The sequence below is a fragment of the Eumetopias jubatus genome, unplaced genomic scaffold (genome assembly GCF_037043125.1).
Source record: "Eumetopias jubatus isolate StellerSeaLion01/CBP00866 unplaced genomic scaffold, mEumJub1_p1.0 scaffold_3, whole genome shotgun sequence".
NCBI lineage: Eukaryota > Metazoa > Chordata > Mammalia > Carnivora > Otariidae > Eumetopias > Eumetopias jubatus.
In genome coordinates, this window is record NW_028274809.1 from 35368985 (window position 1) to 35388147 (window position 19163).

Consider the following 19163-nt stretch of genomic DNA (forward strand, 5'->3'; position numbering starts at 1 on the left):
CCAAGTTGAACTTCGATCTCAATGTAGTTCTTAAACAATGCATAATTTTTCCGCCCTGGAATAAAATTTCTTCTTATAATCAGCAACAAAACCTTCTTGGGTCAGTGAAATGGAACTAAATCATGCAGACACAATGCATTCAGGTGCATTTTTAGGTGTTAATGTATTTGTTTTTAAATTCTAAAACAAATGCTTATTTTTTTAAAAACAATCAAAAATACAAAAGTGTATAAAGCATAAAATGAAAAAACTCCTTCCCAATATTCACTTTTCAGAGTTAATGATTACCAGACTCCTCCATATACATACAGAATGTCCCCCCCCCACGCATTTACATACATGAATTCTTTTTTGTTGGTTTCTAAAAAGTGAAATCAACTATTCATACTATTTCAAATTTTGCTTTTTTTCAGGTTACTTAGGCTCTCTGTGCCTCAATTGCCTCGCCTGTGAAATGGACAAAGAGGCTGTACCTCTCTCGGGGTTGTTGTGAGGATGAAATCAGCTCATACATGTAGAGTACTTGGAAGAGTGCCTGGCACCTAGTAAGTTCTTAATAAATGTTACCTTTTTTTCTTTTTTGAAAAAAATTTTTAATTTAAATTCAAGTCAGTTAACATATAGTATATTATCAGTTCCAAGGGTAGAATTTAGTGATTCGTCAGTTGCCTATAACACCCAGTGCCCATCACATGATGTGCCCTCCTTAATGCCCATCACCCAGTCCCCCACCCCCACCTCCCCTCCAGCAGCCCTCAGCTTGTTCCCTGGAGTTAAGAGTCTTTCATGGCTTGCCTCCCTGTCTTTACCTTGTTTTTCCTTCCCTTCCCCTATGTTCATCTGTTTTGTTTCTTAAATTCCACATATGAGTGAAATCGTATGGTATTTGTCTTTGTCTGACTTATTTTGCTTAGCATAATACCCTCTAGTTCCATCCATGTTGCTACAAATGGCAAAATTTTCATTTTTTGATGGCTGAGTAATATTCCATTGTATGTATACACCACATCTTCTTTAGCCATCTATCTGTGGATGGACATCTGGGTTCTTTCCGTAGTTTGGCTCTTGTGGACATTGTTGCTCTCAACACAGGTGCCCCTTTGAATCACTATTTTTGTATTCTTTGGATAAATACCTAGTAGTGTGATCACTGGATCATAGGGTAGTTCTATTTTTAACTTTTTGAGGAACCTCCATACTGTTTTCCAGAGTGGCTGCACCAGCTTGCATTCCCACCAACAGTGTAAGAGGGTTACCCTTTCTCCGCATCTTCGCCAGCATCTGTCATTTCCTGACTTGTTAATTTTAGCCATTCTGACTGATGTGGGGTGGTATCTCACTGAGGTTTTGATTTGTATTTCCCTGATGCTGAATGATGTGGAGCACTTTTTCATGTGTCTGTTAGCCTTTTCATTATTGCCGTAAACTCTCCTCTATTAGTTCACATTAATTTGTTTTCCATTTTTCACTATCACAAACAATGCTGCAATGAAAACTCTTAGGCTTTAACGTGGCACATCTGAGCAAGTATTTCTGCTGCATAAATTCTAAGAACTGGAATTTCTGGGTTGAAGGGTAAGCATGCTGCTAGGTCCAACTCACTCATCTTCCAAAATGTGTGTGCTAATATGGTGAATCATGTATGAGAGGTTGTCTTTTCCCCCACAGCCTTCACCAACACTGCGTATTATCCATGCTACAGTTTTTCAAATATGTGGGGGAAAAGGGACAGTCCAAAATTGGCATTTCTTATTTTTAGGTTTTTTTCCATCTTGGTATACATTTGGTGAATATTTGTATTTATTCTTCTGTCGTTTGTTTTCTATTAGGTTTTTGACTTATCAATTTAAAGAATTTAATTATATACAGTGGATATTAACCATATTCTGCTATAAGTGTCCAGATATTTTCTGCCAGCTTGTTAACTGTCCATTGGATTTCAAGTATCCTGCATCCTGGAGGATGGGGCTCCATCCTCCCAAGCCTCCTAGCTGGCATTTCTCTAGGCCATTCCATTGCTCTATCGGAGCAATATCCATTGCACTTCTGAGTGGTACAGATGTGAAAAGACCAGTGGATCACAGGTCACACTCTCACCCCGTTGCTGTAGAATAGCTGCCCTTACTTGGCTGTAAACTGGTCTGAGGCAGTGTTACATGGGGATCTTACGAGGGTGCACGTAACATTGCACAGGCCCTTAGGTGGTAATGGCTAAGGCCGTACAGGCAGGCAAGGCAAACCTTTACCCAGAATGCGTATCTATTTCTGTTAAAATAAATCACTGCTCCTTCCAGCGTGGAGTTGTCAAGTGTGCCCCCCAGGGGCTAACTGGTCTCCTGGGACAATGGTGCTAACTTGGGGGCTAGTCCTGGCTTGTGTTGGGGCAGGTTGCACATTCAGCTGTGGCAGCAGCTACGTGGAAGCATAGCACCCAACCCTGCTGTCATGACTCTTCCCACGCCCACCGTGTCAAGCAGTGGGGTGACCAATGGCAGAGATGGCTAATGTCAAATGCCATTTTGTGTACATACTTTGTTGTTTAGTGCCTCTTTCATGGTGGGAGATTTCAACTGGAACTGGGATTTCTGGGTGGGACTGCTGAGAGGCCCAACTAACTCACTTTCCAAAATGTGTGTACAAGTCCAACGAAGCCTGCAAAAGGAAGTCTGTTCCCCACAGCCTTCACCAACATGGTCTCAGGCAGACATAGCAGCAAGTGTTTTTGATGCAACTTCATAATATCCAGCCAATTATTTTGGCACAATATCTCATTCTGAAGAGTCAGATGAACTTATTTTGTGAATGGAAGAAAGGTAAGTTTTCCACATTGTTTTTTCTAAATTTATGTAGTGAACAGTTTATATTTCTAATGTGCAATATGAACATTTTGACACGTTGTGCCCATTCCCATATACCCATTCATGAGCCTCTTGCCCCCCGTCTTCCAATCTTTCCCCTTCCAGGTCCTGCCCAGCTGGCCAAACCATTTGCTACTACACATATATACCCTAACCTCGGGCCACTCTGTTTTCTACACAGAGTGGATAACCAGGTGCACTACCCAAAACTCTGCCCATTGGGAGAATTTCCCCTCACCGCCTCTGAGTGGGTCTGTAGTGCAGTCACTGCCCATATCTGGCTTGTATGCACATACTGATTTGTGAACCAAGCTTGGACTTTTTTCCAACCAACCCATCTGTGAACCAAGCTCACTTTCTCCTTCTCCTTCAGCTTGTCATGAGGGGCCTCTCGCCCCACCACGTAGCCATTTGTATGACCTGCAGGAGGAATGCCGATGTAACAGCAGAGGGTAACTGGGTTCCTTCTGGTCCTACTTGTGCTTGATTCTAGATGGACCACTTCCATCACACCTTCTTGCTTCTGGGATTGCTTGATTGCATTTTAACAACACCTTCAGGTTATTTGTGTGCATTTTAAAATTTAAGAAGCACTACATAGTGGCAGACAAAAGGAGGGATGGGAGTGACAGCATCTCTCAGGCAGAGGACCAAGGCCCCAGAATGAGAAACAGAATGGGGAATTCTGATGACAAAAATGGGGGTTGTGAGACAACACTGGAGAGATAGTCTGGGGCCAGATCACAGAGGGAACATATGCCACCTTAGAGACTTGGGATACTATTCCGGTGCAATGAATAGGAAGCCACTGAAGGGTTTTAAGCAAGGGTGTAACATAATCATATCGTGTGTGTGTGTGTGTGTCCATAAACTTATACATAACTTTCACTTTAATCTGAAGAATGGTTTGGAAGGGAAGCAGAATGAATGCAGGACAATAATAAGGAGACTACCACATAGGTTAGAAACCACGGTGGCTTGGGGACGCCCGGGTGGCTCAGTCGGTTAAGCGGCTGCCTTCGGCCCGGGTCATGATCCCAGGGTCCTGGGATCGAGTCCCACGTCAGGCTCCTTGCTCAGCAGGGAGCCTGCTTCTCCCTCTCTCTCCCTCTGCTTGTGCTCTCTCTGTCAAATAAATAAATAAAATCTTTAAAAAAAAAAAAGAAATAATGGTGGCTTGGAACTAACATATCAGCCATGGGAATAAAGAGAGGGAGGCACAGATGCAGGAAATTTCTCCGAGGTAGGACTGACAGGACTTCATGCCTGAACAAGGGCATGCACCAAGAGAAGGGGGCATCTGGGATCACTCCCTCACTTCTGGCTTAGCATCTCGGGGATGGCTGTACTGACAAGGAGGTCTGTTTGGGACCCATTAAGTCTGAGGTGTCTTTGAGACACATCCATGTGGCAATGAAAGGCAAACACGAAGAACTGTTGCCATCTTAACTTGGCCTTGGGACAAGAGTTCTTGAGTTGAGAGTGTGACAGGGAGAAGGTGCCATCCATTAGGCTCTAGTATTTTATACTTCAGTGTAGATATTTTTTTAATGCAAATGGAACCTTCCAGTGATTTTTGTCCTGCTGCTTAGCCCCCATTGAGGTCTTGTCACTGAAGTCCATTGGGAAGTCCATTGGGATAAATTTCTTATGATTGTCACAACTTCTCAATCTTTCCCACGTTTTGTTTCTCTCCACATGCTTTTATTTTTAAATTGAGATGTAATACACATACCATAAAATTCTTTTAGAGCATGCTATTCAGTGGTTTTTAGTATATTCACAGGTTGTTCAACCACTACTATCTAATTTCAGAACATTTTCATCACCCCAAAAAGAAACCCTGTACCCGTTAGCAATCACCTCCCCACTTCCCTCTCCCCCTCACCCCTCAACCCCTGGCAACCACTAATTGACTCTCTGTTACCATGAATTTGCTTATTCTCAATGTTTCATATAGATGGAATAATACAATATGTAGCTTTTTGTGTCTGGCTATTTACATTTAAACAATGTTTTCAAGGTTCATCCATGTTGTAGAATATATCAGTATTATCATTTTTTTGTATAGCTGAATAATATTCCCTGGTATGGATATACCACATATTGTGTAACGTATTTTGTTATCTGTTGATACAGCTGGGTTGTTTCTACTTTCGGTTATTATGAATAACGCTATGAACGTTTGTGTACAAGTCTGTGTGTGTACACGTTTTCAATTCTCTTGGGTTTATATACTTAGGAGTGGTCATTTGGTAAGTCCATGTTTAACTTTTTGAGGAACTGCCAGTTTTTTTCCAGTGTCTGCACCATTTTCATTCTTCCCAGCAATGGATAAGGGTTCCAACTGCTCCACATCCTTACCAACACTTACTATTATCCATCATTTTGATGATAGCCATCCTAGTGGGAATGAAATGGTTTCCATTGTGGTTTTCGTTTGCATTTCTTTACTGACTATTGCCTTCAAGCATTTTATGTGCTTACTGGCCATTTATGTATCTTCTTTGTGGAAATGTCTGTTCAATTCCTTTGCCCATTTTTAAATTGCATTATTTATCTTTTTATTGCTGAGTTGTAAGACTTTTTAAAATACATCTTGCATAATACATCTTTATGAGATACATGATTTGCAAATATTTTCTACTATTCTGCGGTTTGTCTTTCAATTTCTTGTAGTATCTTTTGAAGCACAAAAGTTTTCAGTTTTGATGAAGTCTAATTTATCCAGTTTTTTTTTCTTTAGTCCCACAGATGCTTGGATACAGTGCCTGGATCCATTTTGACAATAAAAGGAGGCTGATAGCAAATGGGGACATATGAGAAAATGACAACTTTTCAGTTCACACTACTAATAAAATTATTTAGAAAATTGTCTTTCACTAGACAGTGTAATTTCTGTTGGTGGATACAAGCCAAATATGAATCACATACAAATCATCATCTTCTATTCCATTCATCTGGGTGGATTTAAGAAACAGAGTAATGGAGAATATCATTCTAGAGGAAACCAGTTAGTATTTGTGCTATTTAAAATATGATTTCTAAATTGCTTAAGCCTATCTATCAAAATCCAAACGGAACATTTAAAATCAGCATCATATAAAAGCAATACTCTGTGAAATGGTTTCTAAACTCTGAGTGTTTATCTTTCAGACCTAGCGTCTTAAAGCACAAAGACTGGAGAGACTGCTATGGCGGAAGAGTCGTCCCACTTCCCCAGAAGTTTGTATTTGATTCATATGGGTACATTCCAAGGAACATAGGATCCAGGTTTGTCTTTTGGGATCTGGAATAAAAGAACAAATGTGGACGTTTGCAATTTGGAAAACATTTGTGACAGGTGAAAAATAGCATAAAACAAAACAAAACGAAACGAAACGAAACAGGATAAAAACCACGCAGAGGACAACCAGGACAAAGTGAGGCCTCAGAATGACAGCATGAGGAGGGTGCGAGGGCCGGACGGGACTGCGAGGCAGAACAGCTACAACAGTCATCATTTCACACTCGAAGGGGACAAATGAAAAGTGGAACTAGTCTCTGTGTTCCTCCATAGTGAAGAGATGATCCACGGGGCTGAGGACAAGCTGTAAGGGGTAGCACACAGAGCCAGCACTGACAGAAACAGTAGGAGGGGCTCTCCCCTCAATATAGGGAATACCTTGTATACAGTCGGAGGGGTCACTGTCAACAGCATGACTTTCTCCCACAGTTCAAGTCTCATCACTGAATGTGACCAAGGAGAGCTGAGAGGTTTGCTCCGCAGGGGTGTTGATGCATGAGGGATTCTGCTCTTGGGCTTGGGCCAGAAAGGGCCCCTCCCACTCTCCAGTTCAAATCAGGAATTACACACACTTTCTCAAGTATCTGACTGGATAGAGCGGGACAGACTGTTGGCGTGGCCCATATTCTTGGCCTGGGGGTCTTAGGTTCAGGAAACAGTTCCTGAACTCCCATTCCTGACCAATATATCCTGGGAAGGGAACAAAACCAAGGAGGAACACGTAACTGATGAAAGAGCAATGAACCTTCATTTTCAAGTGGTGTAGAACTGAGCCCCGCTGTAGGGCAGGCAGGACCAGGCTGATGAAAAACTGCACTCTAAGGGTCAGTCTGCTCTTCCCATGTTCAAATGCCCTCAGGATCCCTGTCACCTTTTTTTCCACGGGAAAACACCGTGGTGAGTTAATAAAACCCGACTGCAAGGACAGGGAACAAAAATTCAGAATTTTATGAGCAGATCATACCATTTTTGTGAACTTATCTTCACAGGCCATTCTAATCTTCTCGGGTGTCAGGGGACTATTGAGCTTTAATGGTCCAAAGAGGCCTCTCTCCTGTCGGGCTGCATTCACCGCATCATGAATGGCAAAAAACACTGAACATCCCAGGAATATCCCAGACTCTCCTAGACCCTTGAAGAGAAACAAGTCAACCAGATTATGACTCTCTCTTTGTACCTCTATGTATATATATGTATATGTGCATCTATAGGTAAACATGTGTATAGATGCCTATATAAAATGTTCTTATTTTTAAAGATTTATTTATTTCACAGAGAGAGAGAGTGTGCACATGTGTGGGGGGGGAGGGGGAGAGGGAGAGAATCCTCAAGCAGACTCTCCACTGAGAGTGGAGAATGGGGGGCTCAATCCCACACCCCATGAGATCACAAACCAAGTCAGAACCAAGAGTCAGATGCCCAACCAACTGAGCCACCCAAGTGCCCCTATAAAATATTATTATACATGTAACTTTTTTCTTTTAAAAAAGTAATTTGATATTTTAACCTAGTATTCTCATTCTTAGGATTCCTGCCTAAGGAAATGATGCCAAATGGAGAAAGCAGACATAGGTATGAGATGATTATTGCAAAACAAAAGATCAGATACAACCTGATGGTAACAGTAGTTCATGTTAGGCTCCAAAATTTGAAGTATTTAAAAAAAGTTGTAACAATGTTAAATTAATTTAAAATTAAAATATTTAATAGGGCCTTTTCTTCTATAAGGCTGGTAAAAACCTCAAACAACCAAGAAATGAAGGCACCTCCCCCAGCCCCCTGCACAGATATCACGAATCACATAAACATGCATTTATTTATCAAGCACAGCTCACCTTCGATGAATACAGGGTATTTGAGCTTTGAGACGGAGGCAATAAAGAAATGTGCAACTCTGTGGGGATGTCACAGATGGCAGGGATTTTATATTGGTTTGGACCACGAGTATACAGGACACCCTGAGGAGAATAATGCAGCTCCTCGATTGTATAAAGTCCCATGCCTTGAATAAATGCACCTTCAATCTGGGGGAGGGGGGAAGAAAAGAATTTCCATATATGAGAAAATACAACCAACAGGAGCATTTCAACTTCATGCTGTTTATTTGAATTTTTAAAATACAGCGCAAGAGGGTTTGCAGCATGTCCTGGAAGATGCCTCTGAAAGTTTACTTAGAAGTTTACCTCATTTCTGAACATCTTATTCGGTGCGCAGTTCAAAGGCAAAGAACTTGACTTTGAATCTCAATTTGGCAGTGAAAGTGTAGCCCTAGAAGAGGCCTCAAATAGCCTGTGGCCCAAAGGCCCTCCTTTTTCGGGCCATGAGCCAGAAGGAACCCTCTGACCGATCTGTCCATAGCCCCCAGCACACTGACAGGGCTTGGAGAGTCCCCTCACCTCACCACAATCCTGGCTCGCAAGTGGGCGTGGCCTCTCATTCCTGGCCCCTGTTTCCTCACTTGTTAGTTATATGAACCGTGTGCTCTCCGAGCTTCCTACACAGCTTTAAAACGCTCCGATTCTTAGATGTCAGCATGTGGACAAAATTGGCTTTCCACACATCTTCCTGACTTCTGGGTCTCCTCTGTGTGCCATTTTCTCCACCCCACCCTCCGGCCTACCTTGCGTCTATTTGCGGGGAGATTCTTCTCTAACACAATGTTAGATGAATCCTCCTTTTAAAAAGCCTAGATGACGCGCCAGGCCACCATCACCTCCACCTACTAAGGCAGGCGCCTGTCTCTGGAGCGCCTCCACCAACCCAGCCCCCTACTGGTCTCTGCCTGCAGCCACACCTTCCATTCCACTGACGGGCACGCAGGCACTCACCACCGTTGTCATGCCCCTCTCCCGCCCCCCATTGCCCCTGAACACAGAGCAGGCTGGATTTCCTGTCTTTCTTTAGGTCCTCCACTCTCCTCCCACCCAGAATGCCTTTTCCTGTTCATTCCCTAAACCTGGGGCCTCCCTGAAGCCTGTTTTGACTTCTTCAACCCACCCACTCTTCCCATTCTCCATGAACACGTGTCATGATTGGAGAGTACCTCCAATTATGTTCTAAACTGCGGGTAGTTAGCTGAATTGCCCACAGGTAGGAGACAGGAAAGGAAAGTGAGTGAAGCTTCCAGGTGAGTCCTGACTCATAGAATCACAGAGTACATGCTTCTCTTAAAAAAGGGAGCCAACTGACTTTTCCTTGTGGAAATGCAGCGCCAGTGTTGGCAAATTTTCTGTGTTTCCAAGAAACACTAGCCATTTGAATACTTAGGTAACACAGCCAGTGATTTTTTAATCTTGTCAATTATTTCAAATTTATTTATTTTTATTTTATTTTATTATGTTATGTTTCAAATTTAAATAAAAGAGAACTGTGGGCAAAACAGGCTACCTATTATTAATGGCTACTGCTGTAACTGTTTGATGTTATCCCAACCCGACTTTAAACTCCTCGAAGCTAGAGCCCATTGTATGCCCAAGACTTCACACTTAGCCTCCAGTCTACTTCTAATCCCAGAGGTGTGGGGCGCATTCTGACACCTCGAGGCTTGCTTCTTCTGCCTCCCTCAAGCTCCTCAGTCACAGACTGCATGTCTCTTCAGAAACTACTTAAAACATCTTTGTTTCCTTCCCTTTTTTTAAACAGTAAGAGATCTGAGCTCTGTGGCTGGCCTGAATAGATGGATTCTGACTTACAGGGGTAGAAAACTACCATGACGAATAAGCCGGACAGAATGTTTTCCCTACAGACCCCCACAGCGGTTCTGGCTTTTACAAATGGGGTTGAGGCAAAGCAGGTACACGTACCTGGCCTATGTCAAGGGCTGGATTTATGCTGCAGCCTACATCCATAACAATGTCTGTTCTGATGTTCTGGTAATAAAAAAGAGCAAAAATGTTTATTTTAATGAGTACAACTTAGGAGAGAAGGCTGAGAAACAGTTCCTGCCAGGGTGCCATTGGTATAGAACATTTTTGGGGCCACAATACATTTCAGGAGAAAGAATCAACAAAAATTTTATTGGGTCACCAGTCTATCTTGTATAACTTTCAAAATTATACACATACTCAACCAGCTTAAGCACTGATTTTTTTTTTTCTTCAGAAACGAGAGAAAAATATTTGACTTTGTTCCGGCTGAGTGATGTAACTTACTGAGTTCAACCCAGCGCAGCAGACATAATCTATGACACAGAAAATGTTTACAGCCCTCATGATCCTTGTTGAAAAGCTCTGTGGCTACCATACAACCCAACATCCAGAGTCCAGCTGGCTGGGTGACGTTGACTGAAGGCCAGAACTCAGGGTGCATCAGCCAAAAAGTCTCCAACTGTTATCTGCTGTTGTAGATTCTTCATTTTGAGAGCAGAGGAAAGATAAATCTAAAGCACAACTTGGTGACCAAAAGTTCCTGATAAGCTACAAATGAGGACTATGGCAGGCCCAGCCAGGTTACTGGTAATACCTTTGCTCTCCAGCAAGTCTGTACCTTCTTTTACTTGACATAATGACTTCTGCCATGACAAACAGATTCTACTTACAACTATTAATGGAACAAAGGAAACCCAAGAGTTTTCTTATTTGATTTGGGACTTTCATCTAACATTTTTCTTAAGAAAATTAGAGAGTGATCCAGAATGTTTTATTACAATAAAATAATAAAACACCTTTCCTCTTTAAGGACATTATGAAATGTAAAGTTCTCTGTGACACCATTTAGCAAGGCTGGCCTTCTGGCAGACCAATGGCCTCCATTACTGGTGAGGGGAGGTGCTCTCAAGTCTGCAGTGTTAGTAAAAGTTTTCGTTTGTCACTGTGTTTTGTTAGGGCTGAAGAGAGCATTTCTAGGTTGCGGTAGGCAGCCTCCAAGTGGCCTATGACGATCCCTGCATGCCGGGTTCACATCCTGATGGAGTCCCCTCCCACACTCTCCCAGGGTTAGTTTGTGCGACAGACAGGATATATGGAAGTGCTAGCACATCACCCCGGTGTTAGGGTATGAAGGACTGTGCCTACTGTCTGGGTGCTCTCTCACTTGCTCACACTCTCTTGTTCCTTTGCATCAGTCCCTCTGGGTTTGGGGGCAGCTTGCGTGTCCTGAGGACACCGAGACATCCCATAGAGAGGTCCTTGTGCTAAAGAATGGAAACTTCTGACCAAAAGCCAGTGAGAAACTGAGGCCTCCTGCCAACAAGCAGGTGATGGAGCTTGGATCAGATTTTCCAGCCACTGTGGAGCTTTGGGAGGACTGCGGTCCCCCTTGACAGCTTGACGGCAACCTTGTGAAATGCTGTCGGTTAATAAATATTTGTTATTTTCAGCTGCCAAACTTGAGAGTAATTTGTTACCCAGCAATAGATAAGTAATAAATAGATGTAGGTTCAAAGTGAGGGAAATTTTGTAGGAGTAAGAACAATTCTAGGGGCGCCTGGGTGGCTCAGTTGGTTAAGCGACTGCCTTCGGCTCAGGTCATGATCCCGGAGTCCTGGGATCGAGTCCCACGTTGGGCTCCTGGCTCAGCGGGGAGTCTGCTTCTCCTTCTGACCCTCTCCCCTCTCATGCTGTTTCTCTCTCTCTCTCTCCCTCAAATAAAATCTTAAAAAAAAAAGAACAATTCTAATAACATAAGGAGAATGACTGAGAAAGAGGCCTCAAGAGGCCTCCAGGGAGGGCCCCTGGTGGCATGTTTGTTACATTATAGCCCTTTACTTAGGGGTATACCTAACCTGAGCTACAGACCTAGCTTTTTTGAATGTATCTGATAAAAAGACCTTTTAGCACATCTCTTAAGATTGTTCAACTAAGTTATAAGAACACACCTTAGAATTTCATACCAATTATTCATACTAATTATTACCTTGTTCTAAGATCTTAACAAGGCCAAGGCATATACAGATAAAGAAAACCCAAGTGATTAGGTTTTCACCAAATTTTTCTTTGAGGGAGAAGGTGATGTAGAAATTAGTCAGCCTGAGAGAACTTTCTACTGAACTAAAAGAGGACAGCTACTCTAGCACAAAAACCACGCTTAGAACGATCACTGTTTTGTCCCAGTCCAAGATTCCTCAAAAGTGGTCTGGTCTGGCTTAGAATCTGAACAAACCAGATACTTTACCAGGCAGGTCCAATAAAGGCATATACGGTTTCAAAGATTAGGCTGACTATAGTTTTAAAAAACATACATGCCAGAGACCTATTAAATGAAAACTTACATCTTATCATAATCCAAGATATAGTCACAAAGTATGTTGGGAAATACAAAGACCTTGAGCTTGCTTCTGGGTAGGTTTTGGGACAGATTCTCACATGACAGTTGTGAGGGTATCACAGTCCCATTGAATGTATTAATGATCATTTATTATTATAAACAGTGGCCAGTAAGTAGCTTCACTGTAGCTGGGTCCCCACAAGGACCCAGATAAAAGAGGAGAAACTCTCCTTGAAACAGAAGTGCATGTGTCTGTGTGTGTGTGAGAGAGAGAGAGAGAAAGAGAAACTGTGCGTATCTCCTCACTGCATCCCTTAAAAGCATAGGGATGCCCTTAAACTATCTAAAAAGCAGGATCTAGCTAGATAAAAGATATCAAAAGCTGGCCACTAACTTCCCTGGATTGGTCCTTGGTGCTTGTTAGCAGGTTATGGATGCTTACAAAATCCTTCAAAAATGTCATATGATGGCATTTTATGTAAGAGTTCAGGACTGCTGGTTAGACCAACAGTCTACATGAAAGCTCTCTTTAAGCTGTGTTTCTTCCTTGAAGTGGTTTCTTTCCCGATTCCATTTAAAAAGGCCAGGAAAATAAAGACAAGAGGCCGCCGGACATTTTCCATGGAAGCAACCACAATACCAAGGCAATTGCTGAGCTTCTAATTTTTTTCTGGTAACACAGAGAAACTATCCTTAGCCAAATACATGGTGCTCCTACGGTGCTCAGACAGATGTCATGTGTGGAATTTAGGTGTATCTGAGGTACAACTTGAAGACCTTCCCAATTGGTACTGACCTTATGAGCGCCTGTCAGGCAGTCTATTTCAACCTCGGAACAGGCAGCTCCATAAACAAAATATTCAAAAGGATGGCCTTCGCCTGTCTCCCAGTTCATGTTTGACTCATAGCCCCTGGAAGAAACAGAATTCTTGAGGAGCGTTGTTAAGTGACTCAGTCCCCTAACTGCAGACGCTGATGATTAAACAGATCCATGAGAGGCTGTGTTCAGTTTGCATGTACTTGTACAATGATGTGCCAGCATGTAGTGTGTGCGATAAATCTGTTGAATGAATATATACTTCTTTCTTATTAAATTTGCTTTGTCTGATAAAAACATTCAATTGCTCCTCACCAATGAATGACTCCTTATGCCTGGAAGTTAGGTGCTCACTCTGTGATTACCCGATCTATTACTTTTCGTTAATATTGAATCATGTCATCCTACTGTCATCAGGTTTGGGGAATTTCACCTGCATTTTAGACCAAACACTATTTCAAGGGTGCACATTCGCCTGTTTGTCTTCCTTCCGGCTCCAGGATTCAGCCTTCTGTTTGCAAGATCAGGCCCCTGGCTCTCATTCTTTGCTACTTCTCTGGTCTCCACGCCTGCTCTGTTCCTCACTCTTCCTCAAGGACACCAAATGGATGTCAGGGTGTAAGAGACGCGCAGGCCAGCAGCTTGCCCGCACTTTCTCCCCTTCTCTCCTCTGCTTCCCTAGGCCTGGAGGTGGCCGTTCAAAACGCTTCTCACACTTACTCCTGATAGCCGACCAGTGCCCTGAGACTCCCTGGAGAACTAGCAGCATGACAAATCAGTTGAGACTTTCTGATTCACCCTGTTCTCTGATGGCTTTCATTTTCCATTAAAATAATCTGATAATCATTTTCCAAAGTAGGTGAGTGACAACTGTTCAGCGTCTTGACAACGTGCTTATTGTCATGTTTCTTCTTTTTTGCCAATCTAGAAGGTGTGAAATGGTGTTTATCTTATTATGGGTTTAATTTGCATCCTCTTACCTTCGTCTCTTAACTTAAGGATACGCTAAGTTTTCAACAAAACATCAGCCACTGCTGTGGGTTCTAAGCACTAATCTCAGAGAACCCTCCAGTACCGCTCAGTAGGATTCAAATCATCAGCTCAAGCCGTATTTTATTTTATGTGCCTATTTTTCCCAACAGAAGCCTCTCTGGGCATTTGGATTAACTAGAAGCTAAATGTTGTATATAACAGTGTGTTAATAGAAGGTCACCCAAATCAATTTCTTTCCAAAATTGCAAATGGAAGTGAAACTCTTCCTCAAGCAACAGCTGCTATTTTTCATAGCATGTGATTGAAAGGACTCTTTACCTGAAGTATCCAGTAGCTGAAAGACTAACGCTTTCATCAAAAGCAGCTTGTGCCTGGGAAATAAGAGCAAAGATGATGCGATGATGATGTTTCAAGAAAGAATCGTTTGTGGCTTCAATCTTCGTTTCGCTCTAGGTGAAATTCATCTAAATACTAATAACCAGGAAGAACCAAGATTAAGGTATTCCTTTCTGCATTCTCTGCCCTCACGAGCACTTGCCATCACTGCCGTGAGTAACAGCACATGTTCGGGGCCTGTGACGTCCCGTGACTGCCCAGGTACGTACTGCCTTGCGTAGTCAGGACTAGAGCGGCCCACAGGTGTTCTCCTGATGAAGAACCTCACTCAGTCTTCTGGAAAGACAGCTTATCCACCGGGAATGTTTCAGGAGACAATGAGGTGGCTGGGTGTTTAGTTTTAGTACCAGGTATTCATTGGTCTTGGGAAAATGGCATAATTTTGGTACATTGTACCACTGACATGGTAAGTTCTCCTGACTCTGCAGTGCACGTAGTTGACTAATAGACAGAAAAATGGGGGTTAGGTCCACGTCCCCAAGTCCGAGAAAGGAAAAGGTGAGGAGTGCAGCAGAAGAAAGCACGCTGAATGGTAGCATCTCTGCGGGCAGACGCCTGGCTGTCTTGCACGTTCTCTCTCTTCAGTCAAGCTCTCTCTGCCTTTCATTGGCTCGGAGAGCACAGGGCAGAGAGCAGAAATAAAGATGCCCCAAAAGGACTGAGAGCTCCCACAAATATGAATTACAGAATGAGTCCTAACTCTGTGGAAGAGCAGGACCCATTTCTAAGGAGGATTCCCCAAATGCTATTTCCCCTGACCGATGCTTTTAATGTGACATCCTCAGTCAGCCTGACACACACTCTCAGCTTTTACTGACATCCATTCCACACCATCTGGTACTTTATAACCTATTACTTTAAAAGTGTGCTAGTTGACTGCAGAATGTGCGTTTTCTCTGCCAACGGGGTTGTAAGTACATCGAAGGAAGCAGCTGAAATTTCCACTGCATTTAGTGCCTACTACTGGTTGAATACATATCCAGTGGCTTGGTTTCCTATTTCTAAATGAGTGCTTATGTGATTTTTTTACTTTTATAGAAGGATTGTAGTGTTGGCTTTCCGTTTAGGAACGGTGGGACCCAAAGGAGAACAAAGAGACTTACAGCTATTATCTAGAAAATACCTGGGATCCATCGGAAGAAACATTAATTCATTCTGGCTTAAAAACAAGGGCTTTGGGTAGAAAAACAATCTTTCTCTCTAATGGAGAATTTTCCCAGATGCAAGAGTTCCTCTACCATATTATGAAAACGTTTCCACGTGCAGAGAGCCAAAAGGCCTCTACTTATCGTTATGTACCTGTAGTACCTTTTAAAGTGCCATTTCAACTGATATTTAATTCACACATTTTTCCTCCCTCCTTTTTTCCCCAACATAAAACACAAAAGTAACAGTGATTCTCACCCAATCCTTCCAGGTGCCTTGAGGATTCTTGCTGATGATGGGTTCAAGGCGTTTTAGAAGAGTCTGACAAGCATCCTAGGGATTATTTTTTAATTAAAATTATTATCATAATTTCAGGCAAACACTAATTTCAAAACCGTAAGATATGTGTCATTACAGAGTTTGTTTAGGAGGCCCACAGGACACAGAGAAGGTAGAGACCGACCCTTTAAGAGGCGATGTGAAAGGTTTCCCAGGGGTGGGGTTGAAGTGTGAGTTGGTCTTGACGATGAACCGTCTAAATTGGGGGGCCTATAATCCATGCTAAGAAGTCAGGACTTAACAGAAAAACTGATGGCAAACCCCCGACCGCTGTTTTTAAACACAGCGTGGTCAGTTTTATTTTGTGGGAAAGCTCACTCTGTCAACATGAAGCCAGAGTGAAAGGCAATAAAACTCCAGTGGAGAGACGGAGCCTTGTAATGGTCCTGGCAAGAGGTGGGAGTCTGAATCCAAGCAGCGATACTCCCAGAAAGTGGATGTCGAAAGACACAGAGATATTTCTGAGTGGAATGGAAGGATCCATGAGATGTCAGGAGTGAGGGAGGAAAGGAGATGGATTTCCAGCTCAGGAGAGCAGCTGGTTATTGTACCATGTACTGAGCCTGACGCTGGGGGAAAGCACGGTTTTCACCAGGAGGGTGTGAGAAGGAGGTAAGAACTGGATTAAATCTCAACATCTTCTGAGCTCCACCCATGTTCCTGGCCTGGTGGGGCTAATGATTTGGATGCCATGGCAATGATTTTTACCTTTACTGCCAGCCCGTTGAGATCGGCCACCACGGAACCTCCAGAGATGTTTGTGTTAGGGACAGTTTCTGTGCTTGTCCCACGCAGGTGGATATTAGACATTGGCATCCTTAATTCACGACTAACCACCTGAATTTTAGAGGAGAGATTCTTTTCACATTACTTTGTTTAGTCACAGACCTGTGCATATACCCACACAGTAGCCCATGTGTGAGCCCCCATACATGCAACAGGGACAGGCGGGTAGAACCATGAATTCCTCCAGCCACAAAAAGTTCTTTTCTAAAGACCCTGTATAGCTAGTCTGGACCCTAAACCTTAAGCACACATTCTTGTTTCTTTGACTTTCTTATGTGCAATAGCATCAGGAAAAGGAGGCAAGGCCCCAAGTCAACACAGAAGGAGATGCTTCACATCTTCATGAAATCAACACCTTGAGGCCTTTCCTACCACCTCACTCTGCAAAATTCTAGCAAAGGCTCTATAATCAGAAAAATGCAAATCAAGGCAATAATGAGATATTATCCTTCACAGCTATTAAATTATCTAAGGTTTTTAAAAAAGCCATAACGGATAAAGTTGGTTAGTGGTGTAATGAAATGCATACTTTCTGGAAAACAATTTGGTAATAAGTGTCCGTGATTTAAGATACACTCTATGACCCAGGAATCCCATTTCGGGAAATCTATTTTAAGAAAATAGTCATTAATTTGATGACAGGTTTACATACAAACATATTAACTGAAGTATTCAACAACTGGGGATGGTTAAATAAATTATACATACATCCACAAGCAGCCATTAAAAAGCATGATTGCAAAGAATTCTTAACCACAGGAGGAAGTGCTCACTCTATATCAGATAGATAGGTGGGAAAAAAAAAACAAAAAACAAAAAAAAAACAGAAACAAGCACAGGGGAAAAAAAGAGAGAGAGAGACAAACCAAGAAACACACTTTTAACTATAGAGAACTGATGGTTATCAGAGGGGAGGGGGCGGATGGGTTAAATAGATGACAGGGATTAAGGATGCACTTGTCCTGATGAGCACTGGGTGTTATATGGAATTGTTGAATCACTATATTGTATACTTGAAACTAATATTACCCTGTATGTCAAACTGATATAACTGTATGTTAACTAACTGAAATTTAAATAAAACACACACAAAAAAACAGGATACAAAAAATTATATAAACAGCATGTTAGCAATTTATGAAAAAAGAAAGACAGACCTCAAAACAGTGCTTATTGCTAACTGGTGAAACTGTTCAGAGTCTTTTTAACAATTTTTTTTGCCCCTTCCAAATGTTTTAAAATCTTTAATATTACTATTCTTCACAAAACAGAAACAGTACCTAAAAATTAATCTAAAGGGAATGAGTCAAAAAACAGGTAGACTTTGATTAGAAATATCCAATGTGATTAATATTATCAATTGCTCCGAGTCCTAAAAAGGGCGAGAAATGCAATACATCAGCATCTACACATCTTATTAGCCAGCAAAGGTTTAAAAAAGACAACTCACTTGTTAATACTGGTGTCCCCCTCTTTGTGAAAGTTTGAGAGTCTCTTGGTTTTTACAAAACACCTACATTGGTACTTGTTTTTGCTCACTGAAATAAATCTGAAGAGGATTTTCACTTTTAATAAAAAGGTGAAGAGCCAAGATAGCGTTCAGTGTTTGCTTGGCAGCAGAGGGCTGCAGAAGCAGCGCTCACCCCCAGCAGGGAGAGCAGAACCCCAAGCTCCTGCCCGGGGCCACACTCAGCATCTCAGCATCAAGCTGCCAGAGCTGTGAACTGCATCTGTCACCATCTGTGCTTTATCTCCATTTATGTTGTGCGTCCATCAGCAAATCAGAAAATATTGAGAGGTAATTTTGGGGGGTCTGGAAAGACTCAAAAATATTTTCATATAAATTTTTTTTTCGATAGAGAGCACAGATAGGCAGAGCAGCAGGCAGAGGGAGAGGGAGAAGCAGGCTCCCCACCGAGCAAGGTGCCTGATTCAGGGCTCCATCCCAGGACCCTGGGATCATGACCTGAGCTGAAGGCAGACGCTTAACTGACTGAGCCACCCAGGCACCCCTATTTTCATATAAATTAATGATAATTACATCTTTGCTTTATGCCATTTTGGTTTACAAAAGGTTTCAAAGCAATGCTCTGTTTGCAGATGGTGGGAGAGACCTGCTTACCCAAAGGAAAGCAACAAATAAAGACACAATCTTCTATAGCAATAAGACAACCTGAGACTCTTCTGCCACGTTCTTTTAGGACATTCAGTTACAAAACCGGCTGGTTTACCCAGTTTCTGTTAACAGCTTAACGGTTTAAGCTGTCAAAGCTAAAATCTCATATCTTTTTCATTTTGGAACAGAAAATACACATGCTTGGTTTCTCTCTCATACACA

General features: G+C 42.3%; 1 protein-coding gene across 1 annotated transcript in view; it reads right to left on the minus strand.

The window, feature by feature from the left end:
* Positions 1–4782: 4782 nt before the first annotated feature.
* AOX1 (aldehyde oxidase 1) overlaps positions 4783–19163 on the minus strand; it is a 57441-nt gene continuing 43060 nt past the window's right edge. Inside the window, exons 20-27 of the mRNA XM_028121698.2 lie at positions 16748–16876; positions 15959–16033; positions 14477–14529; positions 13145–13259; positions 9948–10013; positions 7980–8168; positions 7109–7276; positions 4783–6147 (exon numbers count right to left, since the gene is read on the minus strand). Of these exons, the coding sequence (XP_027977499.2) occupies positions 6097–6147; positions 7109–7276; positions 7980–8168; positions 9948–10013; positions 13145–13259; positions 14477–14529; positions 15959–16033; positions 16748–16876 (846 nt within the window). The 3' untranslated portion in view covers positions 4783–6096. The remainder of the gene's footprint in view (positions 6148–7108; positions 7277–7979; positions 8169–9947; positions 10014–13144; positions 13260–14476; positions 14530–15958; positions 16034–16747; positions 16877–19163) is intronic.